This window comes from Carettochelys insculpta, chromosome 22 (genome assembly GCF_033958435.1).
Source record: "Carettochelys insculpta isolate YL-2023 chromosome 22, ASM3395843v1, whole genome shotgun sequence".
Classification (NCBI taxonomy): Eukaryota; Metazoa; Chordata; order Testudines; family Carettochelyidae; genus Carettochelys; species Carettochelys insculpta.
This window is the reverse complement of record NC_134158.1, coordinates 3,492,898-3,505,095: the sequence shown is the minus strand read 5'-3', so window position 1 is coordinate 3,505,095 and position 12,198 is coordinate 3,492,898. Positions and strand designations below refer to the sequence as shown.

Below are 12,198 nucleotides of genomic sequence, written 5' to 3'. Positions count from 1 at the left end.
CTGGAGGGGCTGGGATGAGGCTCTGCCCGGCCCAGAGGGGCTGGGACGAGGCTCTGCCTGGCCCAGAGGTGCCCAACGCCCAGAGGGGCTGGGATGAGGCTCTGCCCGGCCCAGAGGTGCCCAACTCCCAGAGGGGCTGGGACTAGGCTCTGCCCGGCCCAGAGGTACCCAACTCCCAAAGGGGCTGGGACTAGGCTCTGCCCGGCCCAGAGGTGCCCAACGCCCGGAGGGGCTGGGATGAGGCTCTGCCCGGCCCAGAGGGGCTGGGACGAGGCTCTGCCTGGCCCAGAGGTGCCCAACGCCCAGAGGGGCTGGGACTAGGCTCTGCCCGGCCCAGAGGTGCCCAATGCCCCGGGCTGGGCCCTGCCACGACTAGAGCGGGTGGGCTGAGGCCGGGCACACTTCAGCACTCCCCCGCCCCCGGCCCCAGCGCAGGCTGCAGTCCCTGGTGGCAGGGCGGGCGAAGGGTTCAGCTGCTGCAACTGAGCATGCGCCACTGCCCCCCCCCACGCCCCTTTTGTGCTGGGGGGCGGGTCTGATTGTTCTGCGGCGGGGGGCGGAGGAGGCGCCGGGGCCCATTGCACGCGCCCCTTCCCGGGCGCCCGAGCTCTGCAGGCGGCGCGGCGCGGCCAAATCCGGCCCGGCCCGGCCCGGGCGGTGCGGAGCGGAGGAAGGCGCTGGATCCCAGGGCGCTGGGCCGGGCCTGGCCGGGCCGGGCCACGTTGTTTTCCGCAGGCGGAGGAGAGGCGGCGGCTCCCGCATTGCAGCCGCTGCTGCTCCCCAGTCCGCATCCCCCCTTTCTCGGCCCGGCCCGGCGCGGCTCGCAGCCGGCAGGTAAGCACCGACCCGGCGGGAGTGGGGCCGGGTGGGAACCGCACCGCACCGTACAGGGGGCTGCTTTGTGCCTGGCCGCGGCCCTGGCCGCAGGGGCGGGCGGGCCGTAACCCCTCCCTCCCGGACATTATAGTCGCCGTAACTGCTCTAGGAATACCGCGGGCCCCACCGAGCCTCAGTTTCTCCCGAGGGGACCAGGGCGCGCTGCCGTCCCTCGGGGGCTGCGGGTCAGGAGCAGTGCGTTTTAAAACCTCCGGGGGCCGGGTTTGGGGGGCCGGGGAGGACCACGGGGAGCATAGCAGCCCCCCCCCGCCCCCGGGTATGCCAGGTGCCAACTGTCCCTGGCAGGAGAATGCCAACAATCCAGCATGTGAGCTCTGTTTGAGACCCCCCTGCACCCCCAGACCCAGGGTTTAAAGCACATGGAAGTCATGAATGGGGCCATGTGCTGTGCAGTCAGCCCCACCAGCAGGCGGAGGGGGTGGGCAAGGAGGGCAGTTCCTAGGGAGAAGGAGGGGCCCAGCCCCAGGGTTGCCTGTAGCGTGAGGTGTGGGGCGGCCGCCCAGGCGAGATGCGCATGGAGCCCAGCTGGTTGGCAGAGCGCCTGCAGCCGGTGGCGTGTTTGGGCTGGTGGTGCACGTCTGCACAGGCCTGCTGCATGGAACAAAATGTGTTCCTCCCATGGGTGGAGGAGACGAGAGGGACATTGGGAGCCCGGCCCCATGCTCTGGGTGGTGCTGCAGGCTAACTGCCTTGGGCCCTGCCCCTTCCTTGCCCCCGGGCCCACAGGGGCCGCACAGTGTCAGGCATAGGTGCTGCCGCAGAGACCCAGCTGGGCCACGGCTCTCTAGGAAAGGAGACTGCTGGCAGAGATCACTCCCCGGTGCAGCGTGGAGCACACACACACACCCCCCCCGCCCCCCGTCCGGGAGGGCTCACGCCCGGCTGTGCCCAGTAACTGTGACACATGCAGAGACCAGTCGGGAGTAGCTGTTCCATCGGGTCAGCTTCCAGGTGGCAGAACTGGGGGCCCTGGTCGTCAGACCCAGGTGGGGGCCTGGTCTGTCTGCCCTGGGCCCCAAGAAGTCTTACTGCTGCCCTGTTTGGCAGAGCCCCTGAAGCCCTTTATTGGGCCCCCTGGATCCCAGGCATGTTACAGGAATCTGAGTCACGCCTGTGTCTGAAAGGGGTGGGGATGTGGGCGCTATAGGCGTATCGACTCCCCGCTCCGCCGGAGAGGTGCACTCCTCTAGCACGTCCTCATGTGGTCTCACAGGAAGCCGCCTGTCTTCCCCTAATCTTTTCCATCCGTGTGTGGCTGTTTCCCACCCGTGTGCGGAATAAATGTTCCTGTGCACCAAGGCCGGCGTGCATGTGCACCACCAGTGGGAACGCGTTGCCGGCTGCGGGCGCTCCGCTCATCTCTCCTGGGTGGCCACCCACACGCTCAGCTCACAGGGAGCCCTGGCCTGGGCTATGCTACGAACCTGCTCGACTTCACTCCGTTGCGCAGGGGGGTGAAAAATCCCAGGCTGCAGAGGGTGACCCCTGTGGCAGGAAGGGGAGCGTGTGGGGGAAGTGTATCATAGAATCATAGAACCATAGAGCTGGAAGAGACCTAAAAAGCCATCGAGTCCAGCCCCCTGCCCAAGGCAGGACCAAACCCATCATAGGAGTCCAGCCAGGGCTTTGTCGAGGCGAGACTTAAACACCTCCAGGGATGGAGACTCCACTACTCCCCTGGGTAGAACATTTCAATGCTTCACCACCCTCGTAGTGGAAAAGTTTTTCCTAATGTTCAGCCTGGACCTTTCCAACCACAACTTGAGACCATTGTTCCGTGTTCTGCCATCTGTGACCACTGTGAACAGCCTCTCTCCAGCCTCTTCGCAGCCTCCCTTCAGTAAGTTGAAGGCTGTTATCAAGTTCCCCCTCAGTCTTCTCGTTTACAGACTAAACACTCCCAATTCCCTCTACCTTTCTTCATAGGTCATACGCTCCAGCCCCCTAATTATTTTGGTCGCCCTCCGCTGGACCCTCTCCAGTGTATCCACATCCTTCCTATAATTGGGGAACCAGAACTGGACACAGTACTCCAGATTTGGCCCCACCAAAGCCGAATAAAGAGGAACAATCACTTCTCTGGATCTACTGGCAACGCTCCTCTTGATGCAACCTAATATGCTATTAGCTTTCTTGGCTACAATGGCACACTGTTGACTCATGGCCAGCTTCTCGTCCACTACAACTCCCAGGTCCTTTTCTGCAAAACTACTACCGAGCCAGTCGGACCCCAGCCTGTAACAATGCTTGGGATTCTTCTGGCCCAAGTGCAGGACTCTGCACTTGTCCTTATTGAACCTCATCACATTTCTTGCAGCCCAGTCTTCCAATTTGTCTCAGTCAGTCTGGACCCTATCCCTACCCTCCAGCATATCTACCTCTCCCCCTAGCTTAGTGTCATCCACAAACTTGCTAGTCTTTAAAGTGCTACTTGACTGCTTTTTGTTTTGAAACTTGCTGAGGGTGCAATCCAACCCCTCATCCAGGTCATTGATAAATATGTTGAACAGAACAGGACCCAGAACCGAACCTTGGGGCACTCCACTAGAAACCGACCGCCATCCTGACATCGAGCCGTTGATCGCTACCAGCTGGGCCCGACCTTCTAGCCAACTTTCTATCCTTCTTACCGTCCATTTATCCAATCCACATTCCTTTAACTTGCTGACAAGAATATTGTGGGAGACCATATCAAAAGCCTTGCTAAAGTCAAGATAAATCACATCCGTTGATTTTCCCCTATCCACAGGGCCAGTTATCTCATTGTAGAAACTAATCAGATTGGTCAGGCATGACTTGCCCTTCATGAATCCATGCTGACTATTCCTGATCACTCTCCCCTCCTCCAAGTGCCTCAAAATGACTTCCTTGAGGAGCCCCTCCATGATTTTTCCAGGGACTGATGTAAGAATGACCGGCCTATAGTTGCCTGGATCATCCTTCTTCTCTGTTTTAAAGATGGGCACTACATTTGTCTTCTTCCAATCATCCGGGATCTCTCCCGATCTCCACGACTTTTCAAAGATAACGGCTAAGGACTCGTCAACAACATACACCAACTCCCTCAGAACCCTTGTATGAATTAGGTCCAGGCCCATCGATTTATGCACATTTAGCTTTTTTAGATAGCTCCTAACCAGTTCTTTCCCCACCAAAGGCTGTCCACCTTCATCCCACAATTCATCACTTATCGCATTAGTCTGGGAGCTGTCTTTGTCCGTGAAGACCGAGGCAAAGAAAGCATTAAGTACTTCAGCTTTCCCTACATCATCTGTCACTGGGTTACCTCCCTCATCCAGTAGGGGCCCCACACCCTCTGTGATCACCTTCTTCTTGGTAACAGGCCTGGAGAAACTTTTCTTGTTATCCTTCACATTCCTCGCGGGTCACAGTTCCAGTTGCACTTTCGCCTTCCTGATAACTGCCCTGCATTCTCGAGCTATATCCCTCCCTAGACATCTGTCCAAGTTTCCACTTTTTGTAAGCTCCCTTTTTGTGCCTAAGCTTTCCAGGGATTTCCCCATTTAAACCAATCTGGTCTCCTACCGTATTTACTTCTCTTGCTGCGCATCGGGACAGTTTCTTTCTGCGCCTTCAATAGGGCTTCCTTAAAGTACTACCAGTTTTCCTGGTCTCCTTTTCCCTTCCTGGTTGCATCCCAGGGGATTCTGCCCATCAGGTTCCTGAAGGAGTCAGTCTGCTTTTCTGAAGTCCAAGGTGTGTAATTTGCTGCTCTCTTTCCTTCCTTTGGTCAGGATCCTGAAGTCTACTGTCTCATGATCACTGCTTCCCAGGTTGTCCCCCACCTCTACCTTCCCTATTAGTTCCTCCCTGTTTGTAAGCAGCAGGTTGAGCCGCGCACGACCTCTGGTCGGGTCCTTCAGCACTTGTACCAAGAAGTGATCCCCAACATTCTCCAGAAATTTCCTGGGCTGCTTGTGTACTGCCGTATTGGTCTCCCAACAGATGTCAGGGTGATTGAAGTCCCCCACGATAACGGGAGCCTGCGATCAGGAAACTTCTCTCAGTTGTCCAAAAAAAGCCTCATCTACCTCATCATCCTGATTTGGCGGCCTGTAGCAGACACCAACCACCACATCTCCAGTGCTGCCTACACCACTAAGCTTGGCCCATAGATTCTCAACAGGCTTTTCTCCCTCTGGACTGGAGTTCCAAGCAGTCATAGCGCTCTCTTACATACAGTGCAACCCCTCCTCCTTTTCCCCCTTGCCTGTTTTTCCTGAACAGTTTATACCCTTTCATGGCAGCGCTCCAGTCATGCGAGTCATCCCACCAAGTCTCTGTTATCCCAGTCGTCATAGTTCTTGGACTGGGCCAGGGCTTCTAATTCTTTCTGCTTGTTACCCAGGCTTCTGGCATTGGTGTACAAACACCTTAGATAACCAGTCGATCTCCCCACCCTCACTACTCGAACCAAGGGTCCACTTTTGGTGTACATTCCTCTTTGCATTTCTTCCCGGCCTCCAAGTTCCTTTCTACCCACAGGGTTTCGGTCACCTTCCCCCAGCAAACATAGTTTAAACCCCTCCTCACTAAGTTTGCAAGCCTACTTGCAAAAATGCTCCTTCCTCTCTTGGTTAGGTGGATTCCATCTCTTCCCAATAATCCTTGTGCCCGGAACAGCGTCCCATGATCAAAGAATCCAAAGCCCCTTCTCCGACACCACTGCGTAACCATGCATGTACTTCCTCAATTCGATGGTCCCTACCTCGCCCTTTCCCTTCGATAGGAAAGATGGACGAGAGCACCACTTGCGCTCCAAATTCTTTGACCCTTCTTCTCAGCGCCACATAATCCGCAGTAACCCGCTCAAGGTCATTCTGGGCCGTATTGTTAGTTCCCACTTGCAGAAGTAGGAAGGGTGGTATTCCGAAGGCTTGAGCAGTTCTGTAAGGCTCTCAGTCACATCCTGAATTTGAGCTCCTGGTAAACAGCACACCTCATGAGATTGCAGGTCCGGTCGGCAGATGGATGGTTCAGTCCCTGTGCCCAAACCAGGCTCCTTTCGGCAGCCCCTGCACAGACACAGGCTCGAGCCAATCAGAGCCTCTTGGCATGGCGTGGGTAAGAGTTGGCCACCTTGAGTCTGTGATGCAGCCATGTGTGAGCCATCCAGGTTGGGGGGAGTTCCATGCCGCATTGGGGTCTGATCCTCCCAAGCCCCCTCTGCCAGCAGTCATCTTTCCTGGGCATTGCTGGGTTGCCAGCAGGGTTTCTTGTGAGCCGAGCACTACGATGGCCGCCCAGGAGAGATTCAGGGGCCGCCCAGCTGATTAGCGGAGTGCCCACAGCCGGACTCCTGTGTTTCTACACGTGGTGCACGTCTGCACAGGCCTCAGTCCACAGAACAGAATTTCTCCTGCACGTGGGTGGAAGAAGCTGGCGGGAGCCCTGTTACCAGAGGTGTGCAGGTGAAGGTGCTGGCGAAGTGCAAGGTGCTGTATCCAGGTAGCACTCCTGGTAGACTGTGGGATGCCGATCAAGAATGCATCAGAGCTCACCTGAATCGTTTGAACCAGTTCAGGTCGGTGGGACCTGGTGCTCTTCCCCATGGGGCGCTGAAAGCATTAGCTGCTCTTTGCAGACTCCTGGATGACAGGAGAGGGGCTGAGGCGGTGCCTGTCTTTCAGGAGCACCGGCGGTCTGAAGTTACAGAGTGGGGAGGAGTAGGTTGGATATTCGGAAAAACTCTTTCCCCAGGAAGGTGGTGGAATGTGTTACTGAGAGAGCAATGCCTAGAACGTTCCCTTTGCGAATCCCTGGAGGGTGAAAGGCTGGTCGCTAGCAGCCAGCAGAGATTTACTAAAAACAAATCACGACAAAGCAGCCTTATTTCCTTCTTTGACAAGGTGATTGGTTTGGGGGATGGAGCCATGCAGTGGACATAGCGTGGAATCCTAGGGCTGGAAGGGACCTCAGGCAGTTGAGTCCAGCCTCCTGCCCAAAGCAGGACCAAACCCAATTAAATCATCCCAGCCAGGGCTTGGTCAAGCTGGGACTTAAAAACCTCTAGGGATGGATATTCCACCACCTGTCTTGGTAACACATTCCAGTGCTTCACCACCATCCTGGGGAAATAGTTTTTCCTAATATCCAACCTACTCCTCCCCCTCTGTAACTTGAGACCATTGCTCCTTGTTCTGCCATCTGACACCACGGAGATCCAGCTTTCTCCAGCCTCTGTAGAATCCCCTTTAGGAAGATGAAGGCTGCCATCAAATTGCCCCTCAATCTTCTCCTTTGCAAACTAAATAAACCCATGTCCCTCAGCCTCTCTTCATAGGTCAGATCTCCTGATACCTGGACTTCGGCAAGACTTTTGAGGCAGTCCCACCATGATGATTTTGATACACAAGCTGGAAAAATGCTGGCATGTTAGAGGTGCCGTTAATCGGATACATAACTGGTTAAACACCCCCGCACCTGTTAATGGAATGAAGTTACAGTGGAAGAAGTTCTCAAGTGGGGTCCCACAGAGATTTGTTTTGGGTCTGGAGTGATGGAGGGGCTGCAGACACTGCAGGGGCAGAGCTACAATTCTAAGGCGTCTTGACCAATTTTGGAATTCCATGTTGTCTGTAGCCCCATTCTCCAAAGACACGCGTAAGGTGCTCTGTGGTGTGGAGGCTTTGATCTTGTCTGTTTTCTTTCCTAGGAGAAAGTTCTCCAATCCCCAAACCCATCATGATCGCCTGGAGGAAGCGGAGGAAAGAGCTGTGGATGTCCGACTCTGTGGAAGGGGTGACCGTGGGGAACGTGCACACAGGTGAGGCACTGGTGAAAGCGATACAGAAACTGTTCATTGTCTGTGCAAACAGCTGGGAATCCCCACAAAGGCCTTGTTAGGCCAGTTGCTGCTTCATCTCACCCAGGACTGGAGTGCCCCCCCCAGCCCCCCAAGCCCGCAGACAGCGTGTGTGACTTCCTACTCACCCTGAGTGGCCTCTGGCAGTCAGTCCCTTCCCTCTGTGCGTTCAGGTGAGACATGGAGGTAGATTTGCCGGTTTAGGGTTCCCTCTAATTTTTTTCCACCCCTTATGTGGAATAAATTGTGTTATATGCACCGAGGCATGTGCAGATGTGCACCACCATACAAAGGCACGCTGCTGGCTGGGGGCGCTTTGCTAATCAGCTGGGTAGCACCTGACTCTCTCCTGGGCAGCTGCCCAAGCGCGTGGCTGACAGGGAACACTGCTCCTCTCTGTCTTCTGAAGAAGAGTGTGAGGGCACAGTATCTCCCTTCCCACAGAGTGTTAACTTGGGGCAGGGCATTGAGCCTGGAGAAGGGCTCCTGGCTTGTGTCTGGGGGGAGAGAGAGTCGGCTCCTGGTGGGTTTATTTCCCCAGCAGGTGTTTTGATTTGATTTATTTTCCCCCTTTCCCTCTCTCTGAAGAACAATGGGATCTAAATTAGCTGTTACCGCTTGAGAGATTCTGGAGTCATAGAATCATCAAACACTAGAACTGGAAGGGAGCTGGGGAGGTCATTGCCTCCAGTCCCCTGCCCTCATGGCAGGTTAGCTGTTTATCGGACCTGTTCTTAAATGTCTCCAATGATGGAGATTCTACAGCCGACCTCAGCAATTTATTCCAGTGCTTAACCTACACCCTGACAGTTAGGAAATTTTTCCGAATGTCCAACCTCAACTCCCCTAGCTTAAATTTGAGCCCATTGCTTCTTGTCATAAGGGAGTACGATGTTTCTCTCTCATCCTTGTGAAACCCTTTTAGGTACGTGAAATCTGCGATCATGTCCCCTCTCACCCTTCTCCTTCCAAACTGAACAAACCCAGTTTTTCAAATCTTCTCCCATAGGTCGTATTTTCTAGACCTTTACTCATCTTTCTTGCTCTTCTCTGGACCTTCTCCAATTTCTCCACATATTTCCTGAAATGCGGTGCCCAAAACTGGACACAAGACTCCAGCTGAGGCCTAATCAGTGCAGAGTAGAGCGGGAGAATGACTTCTTGGGTCTTGCTCACCATGCTCCTGTTAACGCAGCCTACAATCACGTTTCTTTTTTAGCAACAGCATCGCGCTGTTGCCTCATACTCAGCCTGTGGTCCACTCTGACCCCTAGATCCCTTTCTGCAGTTCTCTTTCCTAGGGAGTCCCTTCCCATTCTGTATGTGTGCAACTGATCGTTCCTCCCTAAGCAGAGTACTTTGCTTTTGTCCCGATTGAATTGGTTGCATCTGTGTGTATCTGTATGCCCACATCTTGAATACCGCCTGCAGCTGTGGCTGCCCCATATCAAAAGGGATACCTCGACATGGGAAACGGTTCAGAAAAAGGCAACAAACATGATGAGGGATAGGGAACGGCTGCCATTTAGTAGAGATTAATAAGCCTGGCACTTTTCAGCCTGGAATAGAGATGGGTAAGGGGGGGATGCGAGAGACAGCTATGAAATTATGACTGATGTGGAGGAAGTAAATAAATAAGTGTTATTTGTGCCTCATCCCACAAAAACGAGAGGCTACCCAATGAAATTTATAGTCGGCAGCTTTAAAGCAAACAAAAGGAAGTTTTGCTTCACACAAGGCGCAGTTAACCTGTGGAACTCCCGCCAGAGGAGGCTGTGAAGACCAAGGCTTTAACAAGGTTCAAAAAGAACTAGATAAATCCATGGAGGACAGGTCCTTCAGTGGCTGATAGCCACGCTGGGTGGGAACGGTGTCCCCAGCCTCTGTTTGCCAGAAGCTGGGAGTGGGCGAAGGGGGTGGGGGTGTGGGGGAATCACTTGATGATTCCCTGTTCTGTTCACTTCCGCTGGGGCACCTGGCGTTGGCTGCTGCTAGAAGACAGGACGCTGAGTTGGATGGACCTTTGGCCTGACCCGGTGGGAACGTTCTTGTGTTCCCAGTCCCCCGAGGTTCCTTTTCTCCTGGGAATGACTCCGGTCTGGATGCTCTCTCTCTCTCCCGGCAGGTGATGGGCTGGTGATTAAGATTAAGGAGGAGGACCTGCAGCAGGATGCTCCTGAGGCAGTGGAAACGCAGGGAACGGTATCGGGAAGACCCAACGGGAATGTTCTGCAGAGGCCTGAGCAAGGAGAACCCCGGGGGAGTCAGCGCAGGCCGGAAAGGCAGGAGGGCGGCAAGCTGAGGCAGCGACGGGCTGAATGCGCCCGTCCGGGGGGCGCGTTGGAGGATTCTAAAGAGGGCATCCTGCAGCCCAAGAGCCACCCTAAGAAGAAATCGTACAGCTGCCCCGAGTGCGGGAAAAGCTTCACGCAGACATCGAATCTCATCATACACGAGCGCATCCACACAGGGCAGAGGCCGTACAAGTGCCCGGAGTGCGGGAAGAGCTTCCGCCAGAGGTCGGACCTGAGCAAACACCAGCGCATCCACACGGGGGAGACGCCCTACAAGTGCCCGGACTGCGGGAAGAGCTTCAAGCAGCGCTTCAGCCTCATTGTGCACCACCGCGGCCACACCGGCGAGACGCCCTACAAGTGCAACACCTGCGGGAAGGGCTTCACCCAGAGCACCAACCTGGTGTCGCACCAGCGCATCCACACGGGCGAGACCCCCTACCGGTGCCCGGACTGCGGGAAGAGCTTCAAGCAGCGCTTCAGCCTCATCGTGCACCAGCGGAACCACACGGGCGAGAGGGCCTACAAGTGCACCGACTGCGGGAAAAGCTTCAAGCAGAGCTCAGAGCTCATCTCCCACCAGCGCATCCACGCCGGGGAACGGCCCTTCCAGTGCCCCGACTGCGAGAGGTGCTTCAGCCAGAGCTCGGGCCTCATCCGCCACCGGAGGACGCACACGGGCGAGAGGCCCTACCAGTGCGGCGACTGTGGGAAGAGCTTCAGCCAGAGCTCGGGGCTGGTCAGGCACCGGAGGACACACACGGGGCAGAAGCCCTATGACTGCCCGGAGTGCGGGAAGGGCTTCTCCCAGAGCTCCGCCCTCACTGTACATCGGCGAGTGCACACGGGAGAGGCGCCCTACCAGTGCCCTGTCTGCGGGAAAAGCTACAAGGTGAAGGACTCCCTCGTTTCCCACCAGAAGCTCCACATGGGCTAGATGGCAAACGTGCAGCCTGTGAGGGCTGCCTGAGGTGGGCTGGAGCACAGGCACCGACGCCGACATCGGGGGGCTCTGGGGCCTGAGCATCCACAGGAAAAGTAGCAGTGGGTGCCAGCGGCAGCCCCCGGGCCAGTGCCTCTCCCTCCCTCCCTCCCTCCCACCAGCGCCTCATGGGGCAATGGGATCCTCCCCCCGCAGCCCCTCAGCTCTTCCCATGGGGTGCAAGAGGCTGGGGGGAGGGAGAGGAGCGGGGAGGAGGAGGTGGGGGGCTGGAGGAAGAGGTGGACGGGGGGCAGGGTTGGTGTGAGAAGGGGCAGGGTAGGGATGGGGCCTGGGACGGAGCGGAGGTGGGAAGGGGGAAGGCTGGGGTGGGGGCTTGGAGGAAGGGGAGGGGCCCAGAGCAGAGCAAGGCAGGAAGAGGCGGGGCTGGGGTGGGAATTGCAGGAAGGGGTGGAGCGGGGGGGGGGCAGGGCCTGATGTGGGAGGAGGCAGGGGAGGGGCCCAGGACAGAGCAAGGCAGGAAGAGATGGGGCTGGGCTGGGGTGGGAGTTGGGGGAAGGAGTGGGAGTGGGGGCAGGGCCTGGCGTAGAGTGGGAGTTGACCCCCTTCCTGGAATCCCAGTATGCTGGCGACCATGGGGTGGGTGATTTCAGCTGGCGGGGAGGGGGCTGGGCATTCGAGTCGGCCTGGAGATGCATCTCTTCCTGAAGCCTTTTTGGCTTTCTGGTGGAACCTTTCCTTGGAGAGGAGAGAACCCGCTCAGGCTGCAGCTCCCCAGAGCAGTCGGCAGTCTGATTGCGTGTTGTACATAACACCCATAATAACGGCTTTGTCCCAGCGCCCCTCTGCTCGTCGGAAAGACACCACGTGGCACCAGCAGCAGAGGGCACCTTGCATGCTGGTGAGAGAGGTCAGACTGAAATGGCTGCAATAGGTCCTTCACAACTACAGATAACTTCTCCTCGCCCCTGGGGAATGGGGAAACCTGAATAGGCCTGAAGAGGGTTCAAGCGACACCGTGAGCTGGAAATAAAAGCCAACCACGGGGACAAATAAACTGAGAGAGATGCAAAAGATTGCCACGATCCTTCCCAAGGCAGGCACAGAAGTCCCAGAGGGTGGCGGCAAAAGTTGTGCAGAAATATCGCAAATGATTGGGGGTTGTTATGTTCTTAGAAAAAAGGTTACCTACGACAGAGAGGAACAGGTTAAGGTGAGAACACAGAATGAAGGGGAAACAG

General features: G+C 56.3%; 1 protein-coding gene across 1 annotated transcript in view; it reads left to right on the top strand.

Annotated features, from left to right (window-relative positions):
* Window positions 1-11,233, top strand: part of LOC142024624 (uncharacterized) — a 31,836-nt gene extending 20,603 nt beyond the window's left edge. Inside the window, exons 5-7 of the mRNA XM_075016764.1 lie at window positions 563-834; window positions 7,574-7,684; window positions 9,849-11,233. Coding sequence (XP_074872865.1) covers window positions 563-834; window positions 7,574-7,684; window positions 9,849-10,954 — 1,489 coding nt within the window. The 3' untranslated portion in view covers window positions 10,955-11,233. The remainder of the gene's footprint in view (window positions 1-562; window positions 835-7,573; window positions 7,685-9,848) is intronic.
* The last annotated feature ends 965 nt before the right edge of the window (window positions 11,234-12,198 follow it).